The 19,360-nt window shown below is 41.1% G+C and overlaps 1 protein-coding gene across 2 annotated transcripts in view; it reads left to right on the top strand.

Annotated features, from left to right (window-relative positions):
• Nucleotides 1–10,520: 10,520 nt before the first annotated feature.
• The window catches only part of pitpnbl (phosphatidylinositol transfer protein, beta, like), a 75,573-nt gene continuing 66,733 nt past the window's right edge, over nucleotides 10,521–19,360 (top strand). For both annotated transcript variants that reach the window (XR_006769148.1, XM_014192145.2), the window contains exons 1-2: nucleotides 10,521–10,657; nucleotides 11,318–11,348. Coding sequence is in view for 1 of the 2 variants with exons in the window: in XM_014192145.2 (XP_014047620.2) it covers nucleotides 10,536–10,657; nucleotides 11,318–11,348 (153 nt within the window). In the remaining variant the exon portion in view is untranslated. The remainder of the gene's footprint in view (nucleotides 10,658–11,317; nucleotides 11,349–19,360) is intronic.

Genomic DNA, 19,360 nt, shown 5'->3' with positions numbered 1-19,360 from the left:
ATTGAACCCTGTGGCACACCCATAGAGACTGCCAGAGGTCCGGACCACAGGCCCTCCGATTTGACACACTGAACTCTGAGAAGTAGTTGGTGAACCCAGGCGAGGCAATCATTTGAGAAACCAAGGCTGTCGAGTCTGACAATAAGAATGTGGTGATTGACAGAGTCGAAAGCCTTGGCCAGGTCAATGAATACGGCTGCACAGTAATGCCTCTTATCGATGGCGGTTATGATGTCGTTTAGGACCTTGAGAGTGGCTGAAGGGGCACCCATGACCAGCTCTGAAACCAGATTGCATAGCGAAGAAGGTACGGTGGGATTCGAAATGGTCGGTAATCTGTTTGTTAACTTGGCTTTCGAAGACCTTAGAAAGACAGGGTAGGATAGATATAGGGCTGTAGCAGTTTGGGTCTAGAGTGTCACCCCCTTTGAAGAGGGGGATGACCGCGGCAGCTTTCCAATCTTTGGGAATCTCAGACGATATGAAAGAGAAGTTGACCAGGCTAGTAATAGGGGCTGCAACAATTTCGGCAAATCATTTTAGAAAGAGAGGGTCCAGATTGTCTTGCCCGGCTGATTTGTATGGGTCCAGATTTTGCAGCTCTTTCAGAACATCAGCTATCTGGATTTGGGTGAAGGAGAAATGGTGGGGGCTTTGGCGGGTTGCTGTGGAGGGTGCCGGGCAGTTGACCGGGGTAGGGGTAGCCAGGTGGAAAGCATGGCCAGCTGTAGAGAAATGCTTATTGAAATTCTCAATTATAGTGGATTTATCGGTGGTAACAGTGTTTCCTAGCCTCAGAGCAGTGGGCAGCTGGGAGGAGGTGCTCTTATTCTCCATGGACTTTAGTGTCCCAGAACTTTTTTGAGTTAGTACTACAGGATGCAAATTTCTGTTTGAAAAAGCTAGCCTTAGCTTTTCTAACTGCCTGTGTATATTTGTTCCTAACTTCCCTGAAAAGTTGCATATCACGGGGGCTATTCGATGCTAATGCAGAACGCCACAGGATGTTTTTGTGCTGGTCAAGGGCTGACAGGTCTGGAGTGAACCAAGGACTATATCTATTCCTAGTTCTACATTTTGAGTGGGGCATGCTTATTTAAGATGGTGAGGAAGGCACTTTTAAAGAATAGCCAGGCATCATCTACTGACGGGATGAGGTCAATGTCATTCCAGGATACCCCGGCCAGGTCGATTAGAAAGGCCTGCTCGCAGAAGTGTTTTAGGGAGCGTTTGACAGTGATGAGGGGTGGTCGTTTGGTCACAGATCCATTATGGATGCAGGCAATGAGGCAGTGATCGCTGAGATCTTGATTGAAAACAGAAGAGGTGTATTTGGAGGGCGAGTTAGTTAGGATGACATCTATGAGGGTGCCCGGGTTTACGGATTTGGGGTTGTACCTGGTAGGTTCATTGATCATTTGTGAGATTGAGGGCATCAAGCTCAGATTGTAGGATGGCCGGGGTGTTAAGCATGTCCCAGTTTAGGTCACCTCGTAGCACAAGCTCAGAAGATAGTTGGGGGGCAATCAATTCACATATGGTATCGAGGGCACAGCTGGGGGCAGAGGGAGGTCTATAGCAAGCGGCAACAGTGAGAGACTTGTTTCTGGAAAGGTGAATTTTTATAAGTAGAAGCTCGAATTGTTTGGGTACAGACTTGGATAGTAATACAGAACATCTTTGCAGTAAATTGCAACACCGCCCCCTTTGGCAGTTCTATCTATCTTAACATCTGCTAACCATGTGTATGTGACCAATAAAATTTGATTTGGTCAGAGACAGTTTGCTATGTTCGGTGAAGGGAGTAGTACACAGCGTTGTACGAAATCTTCAGTTACTTGATAATTTCTCGCATGGAATAGCCTTCCTTTCTCAGAACAAGAATAGACTGAAGAGTTTCAGAAGAAAGGTCTTTGTTTCTGGCCATTTTGAGCATGTAATCAAACCCACAAATGCTGATGCTCCAGATACTCAACATGTCTAAAGAAGGTGAGATGTATTGCTTCTTTAAATCGGTATAACATTTTTCAGCAGTGCTAACATAATTGCAAAATCATTTTCTAATGATAAATTTGCCTTTTAAAATGATAAACTTGGATTAGCAAACTCAACGTGCCATTGGAACACAGGAGTGATGGTTGCTGATAATGGGCCTCTGTACGCCTATGTAGATATTCCATTAAAAGAAATCTGCCATTTCCAGCTACAATAGTCATTTACAACATTAACAATGTCTACACTGTATTTCTGATCAATTTTATGATATTTTAAATGGACAAAAAAAAATGCTTTTCTTTCAAAAACAAGGAAATGCCTAAGTGACCCCAAACTTTTGAACGGTAGTGTAAATATAAATAATGAAATCTCTTACTATTCTCCAAGGTTGGTCCTCTTGCCTATTCTTTGAAAGTGGAAGGAGTCACAGTAATACACCTGCGCCTGCTTACTGCACAACACACTCCATCAATCAGATTGATACACAAGTGTGTAGGTCTGGGTCATAGGGTGTCTACATTTTTCAATATGCATGACTCTTAAAAGAGCCTGTTGTTTTTGTACAGACATCACACCCTTACCTAAACAGCACCCTCACCTGAAAAGTAGAAATCAAAAGGGAGAGAAACTGGGAATTTAATAACTGCAGTTGACATAGCTAAGTAAATGGAAGAATACTCTTATTGCAATGCGAATGGCTTTTAAAACCTTTTACATCTAGGCGTTCCGCTAGCGGAACCCCATTCCGCCAGCGGAACCCCTAGCCAACAGCCAATGGGATCGCATGGCGCGAAATACAAAAACCTCAAAAATGCTATAATTTCAATTGTTCAAACATAAGACTATTTTACACCATTTGAAAGTTAAACCTCTCCTGAATCCAACCACGTTGTCCGATTTCAAAAAGGCTTTACAGCGAAAGCAAAACATTAGATTATGTTAGGAGAGTACATAGACCAAAATAACCACACAGCCATTTTCCAAGCAAGCATATATGTCAATAAAACCCCAAAAATAGCTAAATGAAGCACTAACCTTTGATCTTCATCAGATGACACTCCTAGGACATTATGTTATACAATACATGTATGTTTTGTTCAATCAAGTTCATATTTATATCCAAAAACAGCTTTTTACATTGGCGCGTGATGTTCAGAAAATGTATTCCCACCAAAAACTTCTGGTGAATTTACAAAAATACTCATCATAAACGTTGACAAAATACATAACAATTATTTTAAGAATTATAGATACAGAACTCCTTAATGCAATCGCTGTGTCAGATTTTAAAATAGCTTTTCGGCAAAAGCACATTTTTCAATATTCTGAGTACATCACGGTGAGCTATTCAGACACCCGCCAAGTTCGGGGCAACCTAAACTCAGAATTAGTATTAGAAATATTGTATTAACTTTGCTGATCTTCATCAGAATGCACTCCCAGGACTGCTACTTCCACAAGAAATGTTGTTTTTGTTCGAAATAATCCATAGTTATGTCCAAATACCTCCGTTTTGTTCGTGCGTTCAGGTCACTGTCCAAAGGGTAACGCGCGAGCGCAATTCGAGACACAAAAAGTCAAAATGTTCCATTACCGTACTTAGAAGCATGTCAAACACTGTTTAATAACCTGTTGGGGCTAGGGGGCAGTATTTACACGGCCGGATAGAAAAACGGACCCGATTTAATCTGGTTACTACTCCTGCCCAGTAACTAGAATATGCATATAATTAGTAGATTTGGATAGAAAACACTCTAAAGTTTCTAAAACTGTTTGAATGGTGTCTGTGAGTATAACAGAACTCATATGGCAGGACAAAACCTGAGAAGATTCCATGCAGGAAGTGGAAATCTGATTTGTGGAATCACCTTCAACACTTTGCCTATGAAACACACCGTGAGTTAGGATTCATTTAGCACTTCCTAAGGCTTCCACTAGATGTCAACAGTCTTTACAAAGTGGTTTGAGTCTTCTCCGGTAAAAACTGACCGAAAGAGAGGCTTGGAAAGTTGGTCATAGGGGGAGGGCCATTACTACTATGACACGGGCGCCCATGGGTAACCTTTCATTACGAAACGTTTAGTAAGACAATGCAATCGTCCGCCTTGAATATTATTGAAGCACTGATTGAAAAAGGCCCTAAAGATTGATGTTATACAACGTTTGACATGTTTGAACAAACGTAAATATATATTTTTTGCACATTCGTGACGACAAGTCCCGTGCGCCTCGTACATTATGAGTAGCCTTCGGAACGCGCTAACAAGAAGGATCTATTGGGACATAAATTATTAACTTTTTCGAACAAACTACATTTGTTGTGGACCTGGGATTCCTGGAAGTGCCATCTGATGAAGATAATCAAAGATAAAGGGAATATTTACAACAGTATATTTGATTTTAGATGGTTCCAAGATGGCGCTAACCTGTATCGCCTAGCCTATTTTTCTGAGCATAGCACCTCGTTTATTGCAAAGTGTGATTTCCCAGTAAAGTTATTTTTAAATCTGGCAATGCGGTTGCATTCACGAGATGTTAATCTATAATTCTTTGAATGACAATATTACATTTTAACAATGTTTTCGAATAGTAATTTTGTAAATTGTAGCGCTGATCACCGGAAGCATTTGAGGGAAAATATTTTCTGAACGTCACGCGCCGATGTAAAATGCTGTTTTTATATATAAATATGAACTTTATCGAACAAATGCATGTATTGTGTAACATGATGTCCTAGGAGTGTCATCTGATGAAGATTGTCAAAGGTTAGTGCTGCATTTAGCTGTGTTTTTGGTTTTTGTGATGCATACTAGTTGCTTTGAAAATGGCAGTGTGATTATTTTGGGCTGGGTACTCTCCTAACATAATCTAATCTTTTGCTTTTGCTGTAAAGCCTTTTTGAAATCGGACAACGTGGTTCGATTCAGGAGAGGTGCATCTATAAAATGGTGTAAAATAGTCATATATTTGAAAAATTGAAGTTATAGCATTTGAGGTATATGTATTTCGCGCAACGCGATTCCACTGGCTGTTGACTAGGGTGGGACGCAAGCGTCCCAGGTTCCCAGACAGGTTAACCTTTTAGGGACATATATTAACCTTTTAACGCCTCATATTATCCAATGGTAGAGCGTGGCGCGAAATACAAATACCTTAAAAATGCTATAACTTAAATTTCTCAAACATATGACTATTTTACACCATTTTAAAGACAAGAGTCTCTATTTAATCTAACCACATTGTCCGATTTCAAAAAGGCTTTACAGCGAAAGCAAAACATTAGATTATGTCAGGAGAGTACCCTGCCAAAAATAATCACACAGCCATTTTCAAAGCAAGCATTTATGTCACAAAAACCAAAACCACAGCTAAATGCAGCACTAACCTTTGATGATCTTCATCAGATGACACTCCTAGGACATTATGTTATACAATACATGCATGTTTTGTTCAATCAAGTTCATATTTATATCAAAAAACAGCTTTTTACATTAGCATGTGATGTTCAGAACTAGCATACCCACCGCAAACTTCCGGTGAATTTACTACATTACTCACGATAAACGTTCACAAAATACATAACAATTATTTTACGAATTATAGATACAGAACTCCTTTATGCAATTGCGGTGTCAGATTTTAAAATAGCTTTTCGGCGAAAGCACATTTTGCAATATTCAGAGTAGATAGCTCGGCCATCACAGGCTAGCTAATTTGACACCCACCAAGTTTGGTGCTCACTAAACTCAGATTTACTATTCGAAAAATTGGATTACCTTTGCTGTTCTTCGTCAGAATGCACTCCCAGGACTTCTACTTCAACAACAAATGCTGTTTTGGTTCCAAATAATCCATAGTTATATTGAAATCGCTCCGTTTTGTCACAATCCGAAGGGTGACGCGCGAGCACATTTCGTGACAAAAAAATGTCAAAATATTCCATTACCGTACTTCGAAGCATGTCAAACGCTGTTTAAAATCAATTTTTTTATGCTATTTTTCTCGTAAAATAGCGATAATATTCAACCGGGCGACGTTGTATTCATTCAAAGGCTGCAAGAAAAAAATTGAGAATTCTCATGAACGCGCATCTCCAGTGTCACTGTTCCCAGGCTGACCAGTAACAAAATCTCCTGCTGTTCTTCGCCCAGAGACATCAGACACCTCATTCCACTTTCTGGCGCCTTCTGAGAGCCAATGGAAGCCTTAGAAAATGTCACGTTACAGCACAGATGCTGTATTTTCGATAGAGATGCAACAGAAGGAAAACAAATTGTCAGACAGGGCACTACCTGTATGGAATCTTCTCAGGTTTTGGCCTGCCATATGAGTTCTGTTATACTCTCAGACACCATTCAAACAGTTTTAGAAACTTTAGAGTGTTTTCTATCCAAATCTACTAATTATGTGCATATTCTAGTTTCTGGGCAGGAGTAGTAACCAGATTCAATCGGTTATGTTTTTTATCCGGCTGTGAAAATACTGCCCCCTATCCCAAACAGGTTAAAATCAATTTTTATGGTATTTTTAACGTAAAATTGCGATAATATTCTAACCCGACAATAGTGTATTCATTCAAGGAGGAAAAGAAAAAACACCGTCCTCGCGGGAACGCGCATATCCAATCTCTTTGTCCTCAGGCAGACCACTCAGTAACTGAGCTCCTATACTCTGCGTAGAGACAGGAGAAGGCTCAATCCACTTTCTGAAGGCTTTAGACAGCCAATGGAAGCCTTAGAAAGTGCAACGTAACAGCACAGATACTGTAGTTTCGAAAGGGACTAGAAAGAAGAACTACATTTCTCAGATCCTACACTTTCTGGTTGACTTTTTCTCAGGTTTTTGCCTGCCATATGAGTTCTGTTATACTCACAGACACCATTCAAATAGTTTTAGAAACTTCAGAGTGTTTTCTATCCAAATCTACTAATATTATGCATATTCTCGTTTCTGGGCAAGAGTAGTAACCAGTTAAAATCGGGTACGTTTTTTCAACCGGCCGTGAAAATACTGCCCCCTATCCATATCAGGTTAAAAGAGTCTTTGGTTGTGCATAGTGTAGTCTATGGTGTTGCCAGGGAACAGCACCCTCTTCGAAGAAGTAGGAGGTGAAGATCTCCAGCACACGGCTTGACTCTCTTGCTGCATTGTTGGACCCCATCCTTGAAACATCGTGCAGCGCTGCAGACTTCTCCTCTGGCACACGGCAGTGAGCTGCAGATCCCCTCCTGGTCCTCGTGTCCATCCTCATGAAGTTATGTAGAACAAAGTTAGCCTTCACACACCTGAATTCCTCCAGGAGGCAGTCCCAGATGGCCCTGGTCACCCAACCTTGCAGTGCCCTACACGTTAACTGTAGGCAATCGTTTTGAAGGAATCTCCAGTTACAAGGTATCTGTTGGAATATGGAAAACAATTGTTAGACTTTTACATCACATCATTGAATTGAAAGATGCATGGGCACACATGTTCAATAACACACGTGACAAGAACAGGATCATATCAAGGATAGCATCACAAATGAATACATAAATACCACTTGAAGCTTGATCATGAGTTGATCATTTGAATCAGCTGTGCAGTGCTAAGGTAAAAACAAAAATGTGCACCCCTTTGAGTCCCCAGGACTGAGAACCACTGCTCTTCATTGGGACCTCTTCATATGTAGACTGGCTTTCATAGCTCTCTTTATCTGAGGACAGAAAACCTCACAAGAAACAGACTTCATTAGTCAAATTACACCACACTGAATATTATGTCGCTATTTTCTCCATCCTCACTTCTAGGGACAGGAACTACATGAAAGTACCTGCCTCTCTAGCATAGCCTACTCTCTCACTGGCAGATGGGGCTGCTATCCTTTCACCCTCCTCCATGGCTGTTAGCTAGCTACCTACAAATGCATTTGGAGTTAGTTTTTTTACAGTAATAAATACATCAAGATAGCTAGCTAATATGAAGTTACAGTTGAAGTCGGAAGTTTACATACACTTAGGTTGGAGTCATGAAAACTTGTCTTTCAACCACTCCACAAATTTCTTGTTAACTTTTGTTTTGGTAAGTTGGTTAGGACATCTACTTTGTGCATGTAATTTTCCCACAATTGTTTACAGACAGATTATTTCACTTATAATTCACTGTATCACAATTCCAGTGGGTCCGAAGTTTACATACACTAAGTTGAATGTGCCTTTAAACAGCTTGGAAAATTCCAGAAAATGATGTCATGGCTTTAGAAGCTTCTGATAGGCTAACTGACATCATTTGAGTCAATTGGCGGTGTACCTGTGGATGTATTTCAAGGCCTACCTTCAAACTCAGTGCCTCTTTTCTTGACATCATGGGAAAATCAAAAGAAATCAGCCAAGACCTCAGAAACAAAATTGTAGACCTCCACAAGTCTGGCTCATCCTTGGAAGCAATTTCCAAATGCCTGAAGGTACCACGTTCATCTGTACAAACAATAGTACGCAAGTATAAACACCATGGGACCACGCAGCAGTCATACAGCTCAGGAAGGAGACGTGTTCTGTCTCCAAGAGATGAACGCACTTTGGTGCAAAAAGTGCAAATAAATCCCAGAACAACAGCAAAGGACCTTGTGAAGATGCTGGAGGAAACAGGTACAAAAGTATCTATATCCACAGTAAAACGAGTCCTATATCGACATAACCTGAAAGCCCGCTCAGCAAGAAAATAGCCACTGCTCCATAACTGCCATAAAAAAGCCAGACTACAGTTTGCAACTGCACATGGGGACAAAGATCGTACTTTCCTCTGGTCTGATGAAACAAAAATAGAACTGTTTGGCCATAATGACCATCGTTATGTTTGGAGGAAAACTGGGGATGCTTGCAAGCCGAAGAACACCATCCCAACCGTGAAGCATGGGGGTGGCAGCATCATGTATTTCTCTTGTCTTTTCCGGTGTCCTGTGTGAATTTAAATATGCTCTCTCTAATTCTCTCTTTCTCTCTCTCGGAGGACCTGAGCCCTAGGACCATTCCTCAGGACTACCTGGCTTGATGACTCCTTGCTGTCCCCAGTTCACCTGGCCGTGCTGCTGCTCCAGTTCCAACTGTTCTGCCTGCAGCTATGGAACCCTGACCTGTTCGCCGGACGTGCTACCTGTCCCAGACCTGTTGTCCCAGACCTGCTGGAACCCTGACCTATTCACCGGACGTGCTACCTGTCCCAGACCTGCTGTTTTCAACTCTCTAGAGACAGCAGGAGCGGTAGAGATACTCTCAAAGATCAGCTATGAAAAAGCCAACTGACACTTACTCTTGTGTTACTGACTTGTTGCACCCTCGACAACTACTATGATTATTATTATTTGACAATGCTGGTCATTTATGAACATTTGAACATCTAGGCCATGTGCTGTTATAATCTCCACCCGGCACAGCCAGAAGAGGACTGGCCACCCCTCATAGCCTGGTTCCTCTCTAGGTTTCTTCCTAGGTTTTGGCCTTTCTAGGGAGTTTTTCCTAGCCACCGTGCTTCTACACCTGCATTGCTTGCTGTTTGGGGTTTTAGGCTGGGTTTCTGTACAGCACTTTGTGATATCAGCTGATGTAAGAAGGGCTATATAAATACATTTGATTTGATGTTGTGGGGGTGCTTTGCTGCAGGAGGGACTGGTGCACTTCACAAAATAGATGGCATCATGAGGCAGGAAAATTATGTGGATGTATTGAAGCAACATCTCAAGACACCAGTCAGGAAGTTAAAGCTTGGTCGCAAATGGGTCTTCCAAATGAACAATGACCACAAGCATACTTCCAAAGTTGTGGCAAAATGGCTTAAGGACAACAAAATCAAGGTATTGGATTGGCCATCACAAAGCCCTGACCTCAATCCTATAGAAAATGTGTGGGCAGAACTGAAAAAGTGTGTGCGAGCAAGGCGGCCTACAAACCTGACTCAGTTACACCAGCTCTGTCAGGAGGAATGGGCCAAAATTCACCCAACTTATTGTGGGAAGCTTGTGGAAGGCTACACGAAACGTTTGACCCAAGTTAAACAATCTAAAGGCAATGCTACCAAATACTAATTGAGTGTGTGTAAACTTCTGAACCACTGGGAATGTGATGAAAGTAATAAAAGCTGAAATAAATAATTCTCTCTACTATTATTCTGACATTTCACATTCTTAAAATAAAGTGATCCTAACTGACCTAAGACAGGATATTTTTTACTAGGATTAAGCTAGCTAGCTCATTTGAGTTAGCCTGCATTGTAGCTAGTTAACTAATAATACATAGTTTGTTTTAACATTTTTGAAAAGTATTTACTTACTTGAATAGGTTCACCCAGCCATGAGGACGATTGGAAACAGGGCAGCAAAGTTTGTTTGTCACCAGAGCGGTTTAGAGCATATTACTTCAACGTTATCTGTGAATATGGATTAGACTATTTACCCATTTAATAACCAGACCTTCATACAAACGTGTTATGCTGAATTCTTTACGCACAATCGAAAAGTTGCTATACGCTGCCAGTACGCCCACAAGCGAGCCATTGTGCGGCCCACGGCGATGTACAAGGAGCCATACAGTACTGTAGGGGGCGGTATATGCGCCTTAGTTGTGATCCGCAAATACAAATTTAAAGAAGAAGCAGTTCAGTCCACGTTCGGGATGGTACTCATAAAGGAATAGTAAGTACATTATGTACGCTAATTCTTTTTATATCATAGCGTCCATCATGACTCTTAATCGTTAGTACAATATATAAAAATGTGTTATTTAATGCATAACATAGCTAATGCAAGGAGGAATTTGAAGCAGTGATTTGGTTAGAGGTAACGTTAGCGGCTTGCTAGCTACTAGTGTAGCCTCCCAGCTTCAGCTAGTTAGTTAAGCTATGTCAATGTTCGATAATACTGGCAGTCTATTAGACTAGTTAATGTAACTCGCAATTGTGGGACATACCTAGCTAGATATCACTACAATGTGGCACTCCTTGAGCCGTTGACAGGTTTTCAGAAATGTTGAATGATCGGTGATGGCTAGCTAGCTGACGTTACTTAGTGCAGAAATATAGCTAACGTTAGCTAGCCACTGTCTCTTGATAGCTAACGCGATAGCGGCTGTACGGATAGCCAATTTCGAACCTCTCCTTGGTTGTTCTAGCTAGCGGCGATGCTAACGTAATCTACCATAGCAGGAGCTGATGATACCATACTATGGTCCGCATAGCCGACTTTACTCAACATATCGTGGAGTTGAGTAAACTCTGTTAATGTTAACACAATAACTACTTAGCCAATTGTATTGACTTGTATGCCCCTCTTTCTTTATCCTCCATCTCTTGATAGCCAAGTGCTGTTGCCCTGTTCAGTTGAAGAGGTAAGAGCATGGTTTAAATTATTCGTTTAGCCAAACACATTAACTGAACAAAAATATAACTGCAACATGTGAAGTGTTGGGTCCATGTTTCATGAGCTGAAATAAGATCCCAAAATGTTTCCATATGTACAAAAAGTTCTCTCGCAAATTTCTGCACATATTTGTTTAGATCCCTGTTAGTGAGCATTTCAACTTTGCCAAGATAATCCATCCACCTGACAGGTGTGGCATATCAAGAATCTCATTAAACAGCATGACAATTATACAGGTGCACCTTGTGCTGGGAACAATAAAAAGCCTCTAAAAGATGCAGTTTTGTCACACAACACAAGGCCACAGATGTTGAGGGAGCGAGCATTTGGCATGCTGACTGCACGAATGTCCAACAGAATTAAATGTTAATTTCTCTACCATAAGTCGCCTCCAATGTTTAAGAGAATTTGGCAGTACGTCCAACTGGCCTCACAACCGCAGACCACGTGTAACCATGCCAGCCCAGGACCTCCGCATCCATCTTCTTCACCTGCGGGGTCGTCTGAGACCAGCCACCTGGATAGCTGATGAAACTGTGGGTTTGCACAACCAAAGAATTTTATGCACAAACTGTCAGAAAACGTCTCAGGGAATCTCATCTGCATGCTCGTCGTCCTAGCCAGGGTCTTGACCTGACTGCAGTTTGGCGTCATAATCGACTTCAGTGGGCAAATGCTCACTTTCGATGGCCACTGGCATGCTGGTGAAGTGTACTCTTCATGGATGAATCCCGGTTTCAACTGTACTGGGCAGATGACATCGTGTGGGCGAGTGATTTACTAATGTCAACGTTGTGAACAGAGTGCCCCATGGTGGCAGTGGGGTTATGGTATGGGCAGGCATAAGCTACGGACAATGAACACAATTGCATTTTATCGATGGCAATTTGAATGCACAGACACCGTGACGAGATCCTGAGGGCCGTTGTCATGCTATTTATCCACCACAATCACCTAATGTTTCAACATGATAATACACAGCCCCATGTCGCAAGGATCTCTACACAATTCCTAGAAGCTTAAAATGTCCCAGTTCTTCAATGGCCTGTATACTCACCAGACATGTCACCCTTTGAGCATGTTTGGGATGCTCTGGATTGCCGTGTACGACAGCGTGTTCCAGTTCCTGCCAATATCCAGCATCTTCACACAGCAATTGAAGAGTGGAAGAACATTCCACAGGCCACAAACAGCCTGATGAACTCTATGGCCTCTATTTTAACAAACCTAATGCAGTGGTAAATCTAAGCGGTAGCGCTGTAGGTTTGGGGGGGTTAAATAGTTTTGCTATTTTCACCTGCGAAGTTGCTAGCAGTGGCGCGAATTACCAAGATGTCGCCGACAGAGAGGGTCACCTTGCTTCTAGTCCTTAGGAAACTATGCTTAGATTACTTGTTAGATATTGCTGCACTGTCGGAACTAGAAGCACAAGAATTAAGCTACACTCACAATAACATCTGCTAATCATGTGTATGTGACCAATACAATTTGATTTGATAGGGCTGGGTTTTGATGAATAAACCAGTTTTGGGTGTGTCGAGGCTTGCCCCTCACTCGCCAATCAGAATGTGCTCCTTGGCTAAATATGTGACCCAATTCAGGAAACTAGCCATATGTCGCAAGTCACGACTTCACAGGAGAGCCGTTTGAACGTAATAAAATGTTTTATCAATGTGTTTTTTTTTTTGTGGTCAGAAATGCCTTCTCGAACATGTGAACTTTCACGTGTCTAAATAACAAACTTGCATGCCATCTGTAAATACGAATAAAATTGTTAAATTACAAGCCTTGTTCGTTAAGCCACAGAAAAAGGTAGGAACCTTCCCACTAGCCATGATTGGCTGAGATAATGAGTCGCTGGACATGCTAAGAGATGCATTTGGATTGGTCTGCCATTTAGAAGGCTTCTGTATATTTGAGCTCGTCAGTCTGTGTTGGTAATCCTGTCGAATGTGGCTTTTCATTTTTTTTATTTTGTAGTGGAAGTGTTGCTCTCCACTTTCTGGAGGATCAAGTTTTGAAATCAGTGGAATTAGTATGATAGTTAAAGAGATGGAGAGAACACCTGTCTCCGGATTACATCTTCAAACTAAGGGCAACCGTGGTATGGCATTCCTGACAGGATGACGCGTCCATCATGCATGATGATGTAATACAGGTAAGATAGTCTAACGTTAGCTAGCTACATTTTCAGATATTACACTTCTAATTTTGACAGTGGTTTCATTTCAAGCTAAAGTGTACTGTTAGCTAGCTAATGAGAGCCTAATGTTAGCTAGCTAACATTGAACCTGGTTGGTTAGCTTCCAGCACTGTGGCATTGTTGGCACTGTTCATTGTTGTTTAAGCTAAGGTTAGCTGGCTGGCTCATTAGCGAAAGTTACGTGACGTGTGTACAACACCCATTGAATATGGCCGGTGTCAGTAAACGTCTGCAAAAAAAGCGTAATGAAATTGTTGCCAGCAGAGCTGGTTAGGCTGTTTTCATGTTATCCGATCATCGGCCAGAGCATGAAGTGTGCGCTCCGCGGGCGAAATGAGATGGGTGGGGCTAAAGCTTAAGAGGGTGTGAACGATGCTGAATGGGTGTAGACAAAAAGCTCTTCACAAGATACGAAACATTCAAAGGCCGTTTTCTCCAAAAGTTAGTTTACAAGTTGATCAACTTTAAAAGCAGAATTACTTTCCCATTGGTCACATACATGTTTGGCAGATGTTATTGTGAGTGTAGCAAAATGCTTGTGCTTCTAGTTCTGACAGAGCAGTAATATCTAACAAGTATTCTAACAATTCCACAACAACTACCCAATACGCAAAAAGTAAGTAAAGGAATGGAATAAGAATATGTACAGTTGAAGTCGGAAGTTTACATACACATTAGCCAAATGCGTTTAAAATCAGAATAATAGTAGAGTGATTTATTTCAGCTTTTGTTTCTTTCATCACATTCCCTGTGGGTCAGAAGTTTATATACACTCAATTAATATTTGGTAGCATTGCCTTTTAAATTCTTTAACTTGGGTCAAATGTTTCGGGTAGCCTTGCACAAGCTTCCCACAATAATAAGCTCGCACACGCTTTTCAGTTCTGCCCACACATTTTCTATAGGATTGAGGTCAGGACTTTGTGATGGCCATTCCAATACCTTGACTATGTTGTCCTTAAGCCATTTTGACACAACTTTGGAAGTATGCTTGGGGTCATTGTCCATTTGGAAGACCCATTTGCGACCAAGCTTTAACTTCCTGAATGATGTCTTGAGATGTTGCTTCAATATATCCACATAATTTTCCTGCCTCATGATGCCATCTATTTTATGAAGTGCAAAGCACCCCCACAACATGATGCTGCCACCCCAGTGCTTCACGGTTGGGATGGTATTCTTCGGCTTGCAAGCCTACCCATTTTTCCTCGAATCATAACGATGGTCATTATGGCCAAACAGTTGTATTTTTGTTTCATCAGACCAGAGGACATTTCTCCAAAAAGTACGGTCTTTGTCCCCATGTGCAGTTGCAAACCGTAGTCTGGCTTTTTTTATGGCGGTTTTGGAGCAGTGGCTTCTTCCTTGCTGAGCGGCCTTTCAGTTTATGTCAATATGGGACTCGTTTTACTGTGGATATAGATACTTTCATACCTGTTTCCTCCAGCATCTTCACAAGGTCCTTTGCTGTTCTGGGATTGATTTGCACTTTTCGCACCAATGTATGTTCATCTCTAGGAGACAGAACGCACCTCCTTCCTGAGCGGTATGGCGGCTGCGTGGTCCCATGGTGTTTATACTTACGTACTATTGTTTGTACAGATGAACGTGGTACCTTCAGGCGTTTGGAAATTGCTCCCAAGGATGAACCAGACTTGTGGAGATCTACAATTTTTTTTCTGAGGTTGTGGCTGATTTCTTTTGATTTTCCCATGATGTCACGCAAAGAGGCACTGAATTTGAAGGTAGGCCTTGAAATACATCAACAAGGTACACCTACAATTGACTCAGATGATGTAAATTCGCCGATCAGAAGTTTCTAAAGCAATGACATCATTTTCTGGAATTTTCCAAGCTGTTTAAAGGCACAGTCAACTTAGTGTATGTAAACTTCTGACCCACTGGAATTGTGACACAGTGAATTATAAGTGAAATAATCTTTCTGTTAACAATTGTTGGAAAAATTACTTGTCATGCACAAAGTAGATGTCCTAACTGACTTGCCAAAACTATTAATTTATTAACAAGAAATTTGTGGAGTGGTTGAAAAACGAGTTTTAATGACTCCAACCTAAGTGTATGTAAACTTTCGACTTCATCTGTACATAAATATATGGAAGAGCAATGACTGAGTGGCATCGTCAAGATGCAGTAGATGGTATAAAATACACTATATACATATGAGATGAGTAATGCAAGATATGTAAACATTATTAAAGTGTATGATATACCATTTTGCAGCTCTGACTCTACTTTTATCCAATGTAAAAAATACAATTTCAAATTTTGCTACATAAGACCGAATCCAGGTGGTGAGTCACATATGTGGTTGTTTCAAGTTGTATGTTTACGATCTTTTATGTATTGCGTTGTCTTCAACTCCAATTTGAATGTTAGTTCATTGTAGCCTAGTTTGTTAAATAGCCTCCTCCATATTTGCAAAATATGTTGAACTTGGTTGCAGTCCACATACAGTTGAAGTCAGAAGTTTACATGGACTGACTAATGCAGCACTCCACCTTAAGGCTGCAATCAACTTACATAAGACAAAGGCTATCGGTCATTCATGACTGCTCCGCTTTGATGTAGTGTGTGTGTGATTGGCTGATGGTTTCTAGAATCTCTATTATACAGTTGAAGCCGGAAGTTTACATACACTTAGGTTGGAGTCATTAAAACTCGTTTTTCAACCACTCCATAAATTTCTTGTTAACAAACTATATTTTTGGCAAGTCGGTTAGGACATCTACTTTGTGCATGACACGTCATTTTTTCCAACAATTGTTTAGACAGATTATTTAACTTATAATTCACATCATGGGGAAATGAGCCAGGTCCTCAGAAAAAAATTGTAGACCTCCACAAGTCTGGTTCATCCTTGGGAGCAATCTCCAAACACCTGAAGGTACCACGTTCATCTGTACAAAGAATAGTACGCAAGTATAAACACTATGGGCCCACGCAGCCGTCATACCGCTCAGGAAGGAGACTCGTTCTGTCTCCTGGAGATGACTTTGTTGCGAAAAGTGCAAATCAATCCCAGAACAACAGCAAAGGACCTTGTGAAAATGCTGGAGGAAACAGGTACAGAAGTATCTATATCCACAGTAAAACGAGTCCTATATCGACAAACTGAAAGGTCGCTCAGCAAGGAAGAAGCCACTGCTCCAAAACCAGCATAAAAAAGCCAGACTACGGTTTGCAACTGCACATGGGGACAAAGATCGTACTTTTTGGAGAAACAAAAATAGAACTGTTTGGCCATATTGACCATCGTTATGTTTGGAGGGAAACGGGGGAGGCTTGCAAGCCGAAGAACATCATCCCAACGTGAAGCACTGGGGTGGCAGCATCATGTTGTGGGGGTGCTTTACTGCAGGAGGGACTGGTGCACTTCACAAAATAGATGGCATCATGAGGGTGGAAAATTATGAGGATATACTGAAGCAACATCTCAAGACGTCAGGAAGTTAAAGCTTGGTTGCAAATGGGTCTTCCAAATGGACAATGACCCCAAGCATACTTCCAAAGTTGTGTCAAAATGGCTTAAGGACAACATAGTCAAGGTATTGGAGTGGCAAAACTGAAAAAGTGTGTGCGAGCAAGGCGGCCTACAATCCTGACTCAGTTACACCAGCTCTGTCAGGAGGAATGGGCCACAATTCACCCAACTTATTGTGGGAAGCTTGTGGAAGGCTACTGAAGACATTTGACCCAATTTAAACTATTTTAAAGGCAATGCTACCAAATACTAATTGAGAGTATTTAAACTTCTATCCCACTGGGAATGTGATGAAAGAAATAAAAGCTGAAATAAATCATTCTCTCTACTATTATTTGGACGTTTCACATTCTTAAAATAAAGTGGTGATCCTAAGACGGAATTTTTACTGGGATTATATGTCAGGAATTGTGAAAAATTTAGTTTAAATATAGTTGGCTAAGGTTTATGTAAACTTCCGACTTCAGCTGTAGTTCTAATTGCATTGCTTCAGAATGGACATACATTGTTAAATAGGCTATGGCATTTTCACTGATATAGGGTCTAGGCCTACTGTTAATTGCAGTCTGGACATGGACATGCCAAATGTAGTCAATAAGCAAGATTTAAATTCACTAGGCTATTGATAAAGCCTAAAAAGACTGTATAATTCGAATGAAAACTAAATTGCATGTTTTAAGTAGGATACGTCTAAATACATTTACAGGCAGTGTAATGTCTCCCTTTTCTCACAGTAGCAGGATAAAGAGCCAATATAAAGGGGACATGTCCACTCACCGTTGTACTACTCGCAAATGTAATGTTTATAAACATTATGGAACCATCTTACCGATTTAATATTTGCACTCCAGAAATAGCAGATGAAATTGCATTGCATTCGAGCCATGTAGCAGCCTACTTTATCACAATAAACCCATGGATGGTGAAGATTCGTAAGAATTTTTTTAAACCAACACTATTTCTAATTAGGATCGGGTCAGAAGCATGATATCATAAATCTCTTGTCTCCTTCCATGGCATGGGTGAACACGTTGGCCTAAATGTCTTTATGCATTACATTCATACGTCTATATACAAACTAGGCTCCTGTCAATTGTATCATTGCCTTTGAGGTTTGAATAGTTCGGAGGAGCGTGCGTATCTTTGGTAATCGGACGAGGGGCCATCTTTGAAAATGGGGATGGAAAGCCTGCTCAAACAAGCTAAATGAAGTATGCAGGTATGTCAATTTTGAATAATGAAAACGCATGAGGACAAAAACCTCCAAATATTTCAAAGCACGCTCGGTAAAATGAGTTTGCTAGTTGGCTAATGACCAGGATAAAAAGACACCTTTATGATGCTGCTAAACCAGCCTTGATTAAGGGGAGGGTAGGCTATGCTTGGTTCTTAATTAAATGAAATGGGGGGGGAATCCAATAGTTCTAAATGTGAGATTCACCTGCATAAAATCCACTTTAATAATGGAACACTAGTCACTTTTAATGTTTACATGCGTCTTTACTCATACTGTATTCTTCTGCCACTAAGACATTGCGCCTCCTAATATTGAGATATTTCTTAATTCCATTCTTTTACATTTAGATTTGTGTGTTGTGAATTGTTAGATACTACTGCACTGTTGGAGCTAGGGACACAAGCATTTTGCTGCACCCGCAGTAACATTGCTAAATATGTGTATGTGAACAATACATTTGATTTGATTTTGATCTCCAATGGGCACTCGCTCTGCTTCACGGCTGGATAGGCTGCACTTCTGCTCTCAAAATCCATGCCGTCATCAACTGCATTACTGCTAAGACCTGCTTTTTGTGAGTCTTAACTTCCCATTAGTGCTGCATGAAATTGTCACTTTTGCTCATGTTTTTAAGGACACATCTCAAATATTGCCCCCTCCCACGACAGTGCAAGTGAGCTGTTGTTAGACAGGTGCATTTACCTTGCACTGTGGGGCATTTACATTAGAGCTGAAAATGAGTTTGTACATAATGTAATTGCAAACTAATGTGCGTATGGCAGCCAAAAATAGAGCCCTAAGCGAAGGAGATTTTACTAATCTTTACAAATCTCTGTTTTACAAATCTTTCATTGAGAGTATTTTAAGTTTTTGTATTGTTTGTTGGTTTGGCAATGCCAGTGTCAACCAGAGAAATATGCTGAGAAGGATTATCACCACAGCAAGCAAGGTACTTGGAGTCAAACAGGCAGGCCTGGATGAGATCTTTAAGGTCAGGGCCCTCCAAGGCTCACAAAATCATTTTAGACCCAAGCCACC

This window comes from Salmo salar, chromosome ssa03 (assembly GCF_905237065.1).
Source record: "Salmo salar chromosome ssa03, Ssal_v3.1, whole genome shotgun sequence".
NCBI classification, from domain to species: Eukaryota; Metazoa; Chordata; class Actinopteri; order Salmoniformes; family Salmonidae; genus Salmo; species Salmo salar.
The sequence above is the reverse complement of the archived record's forward strand: the minus strand, read 5'-3'. Positions and strand labels throughout refer to the sequence as shown.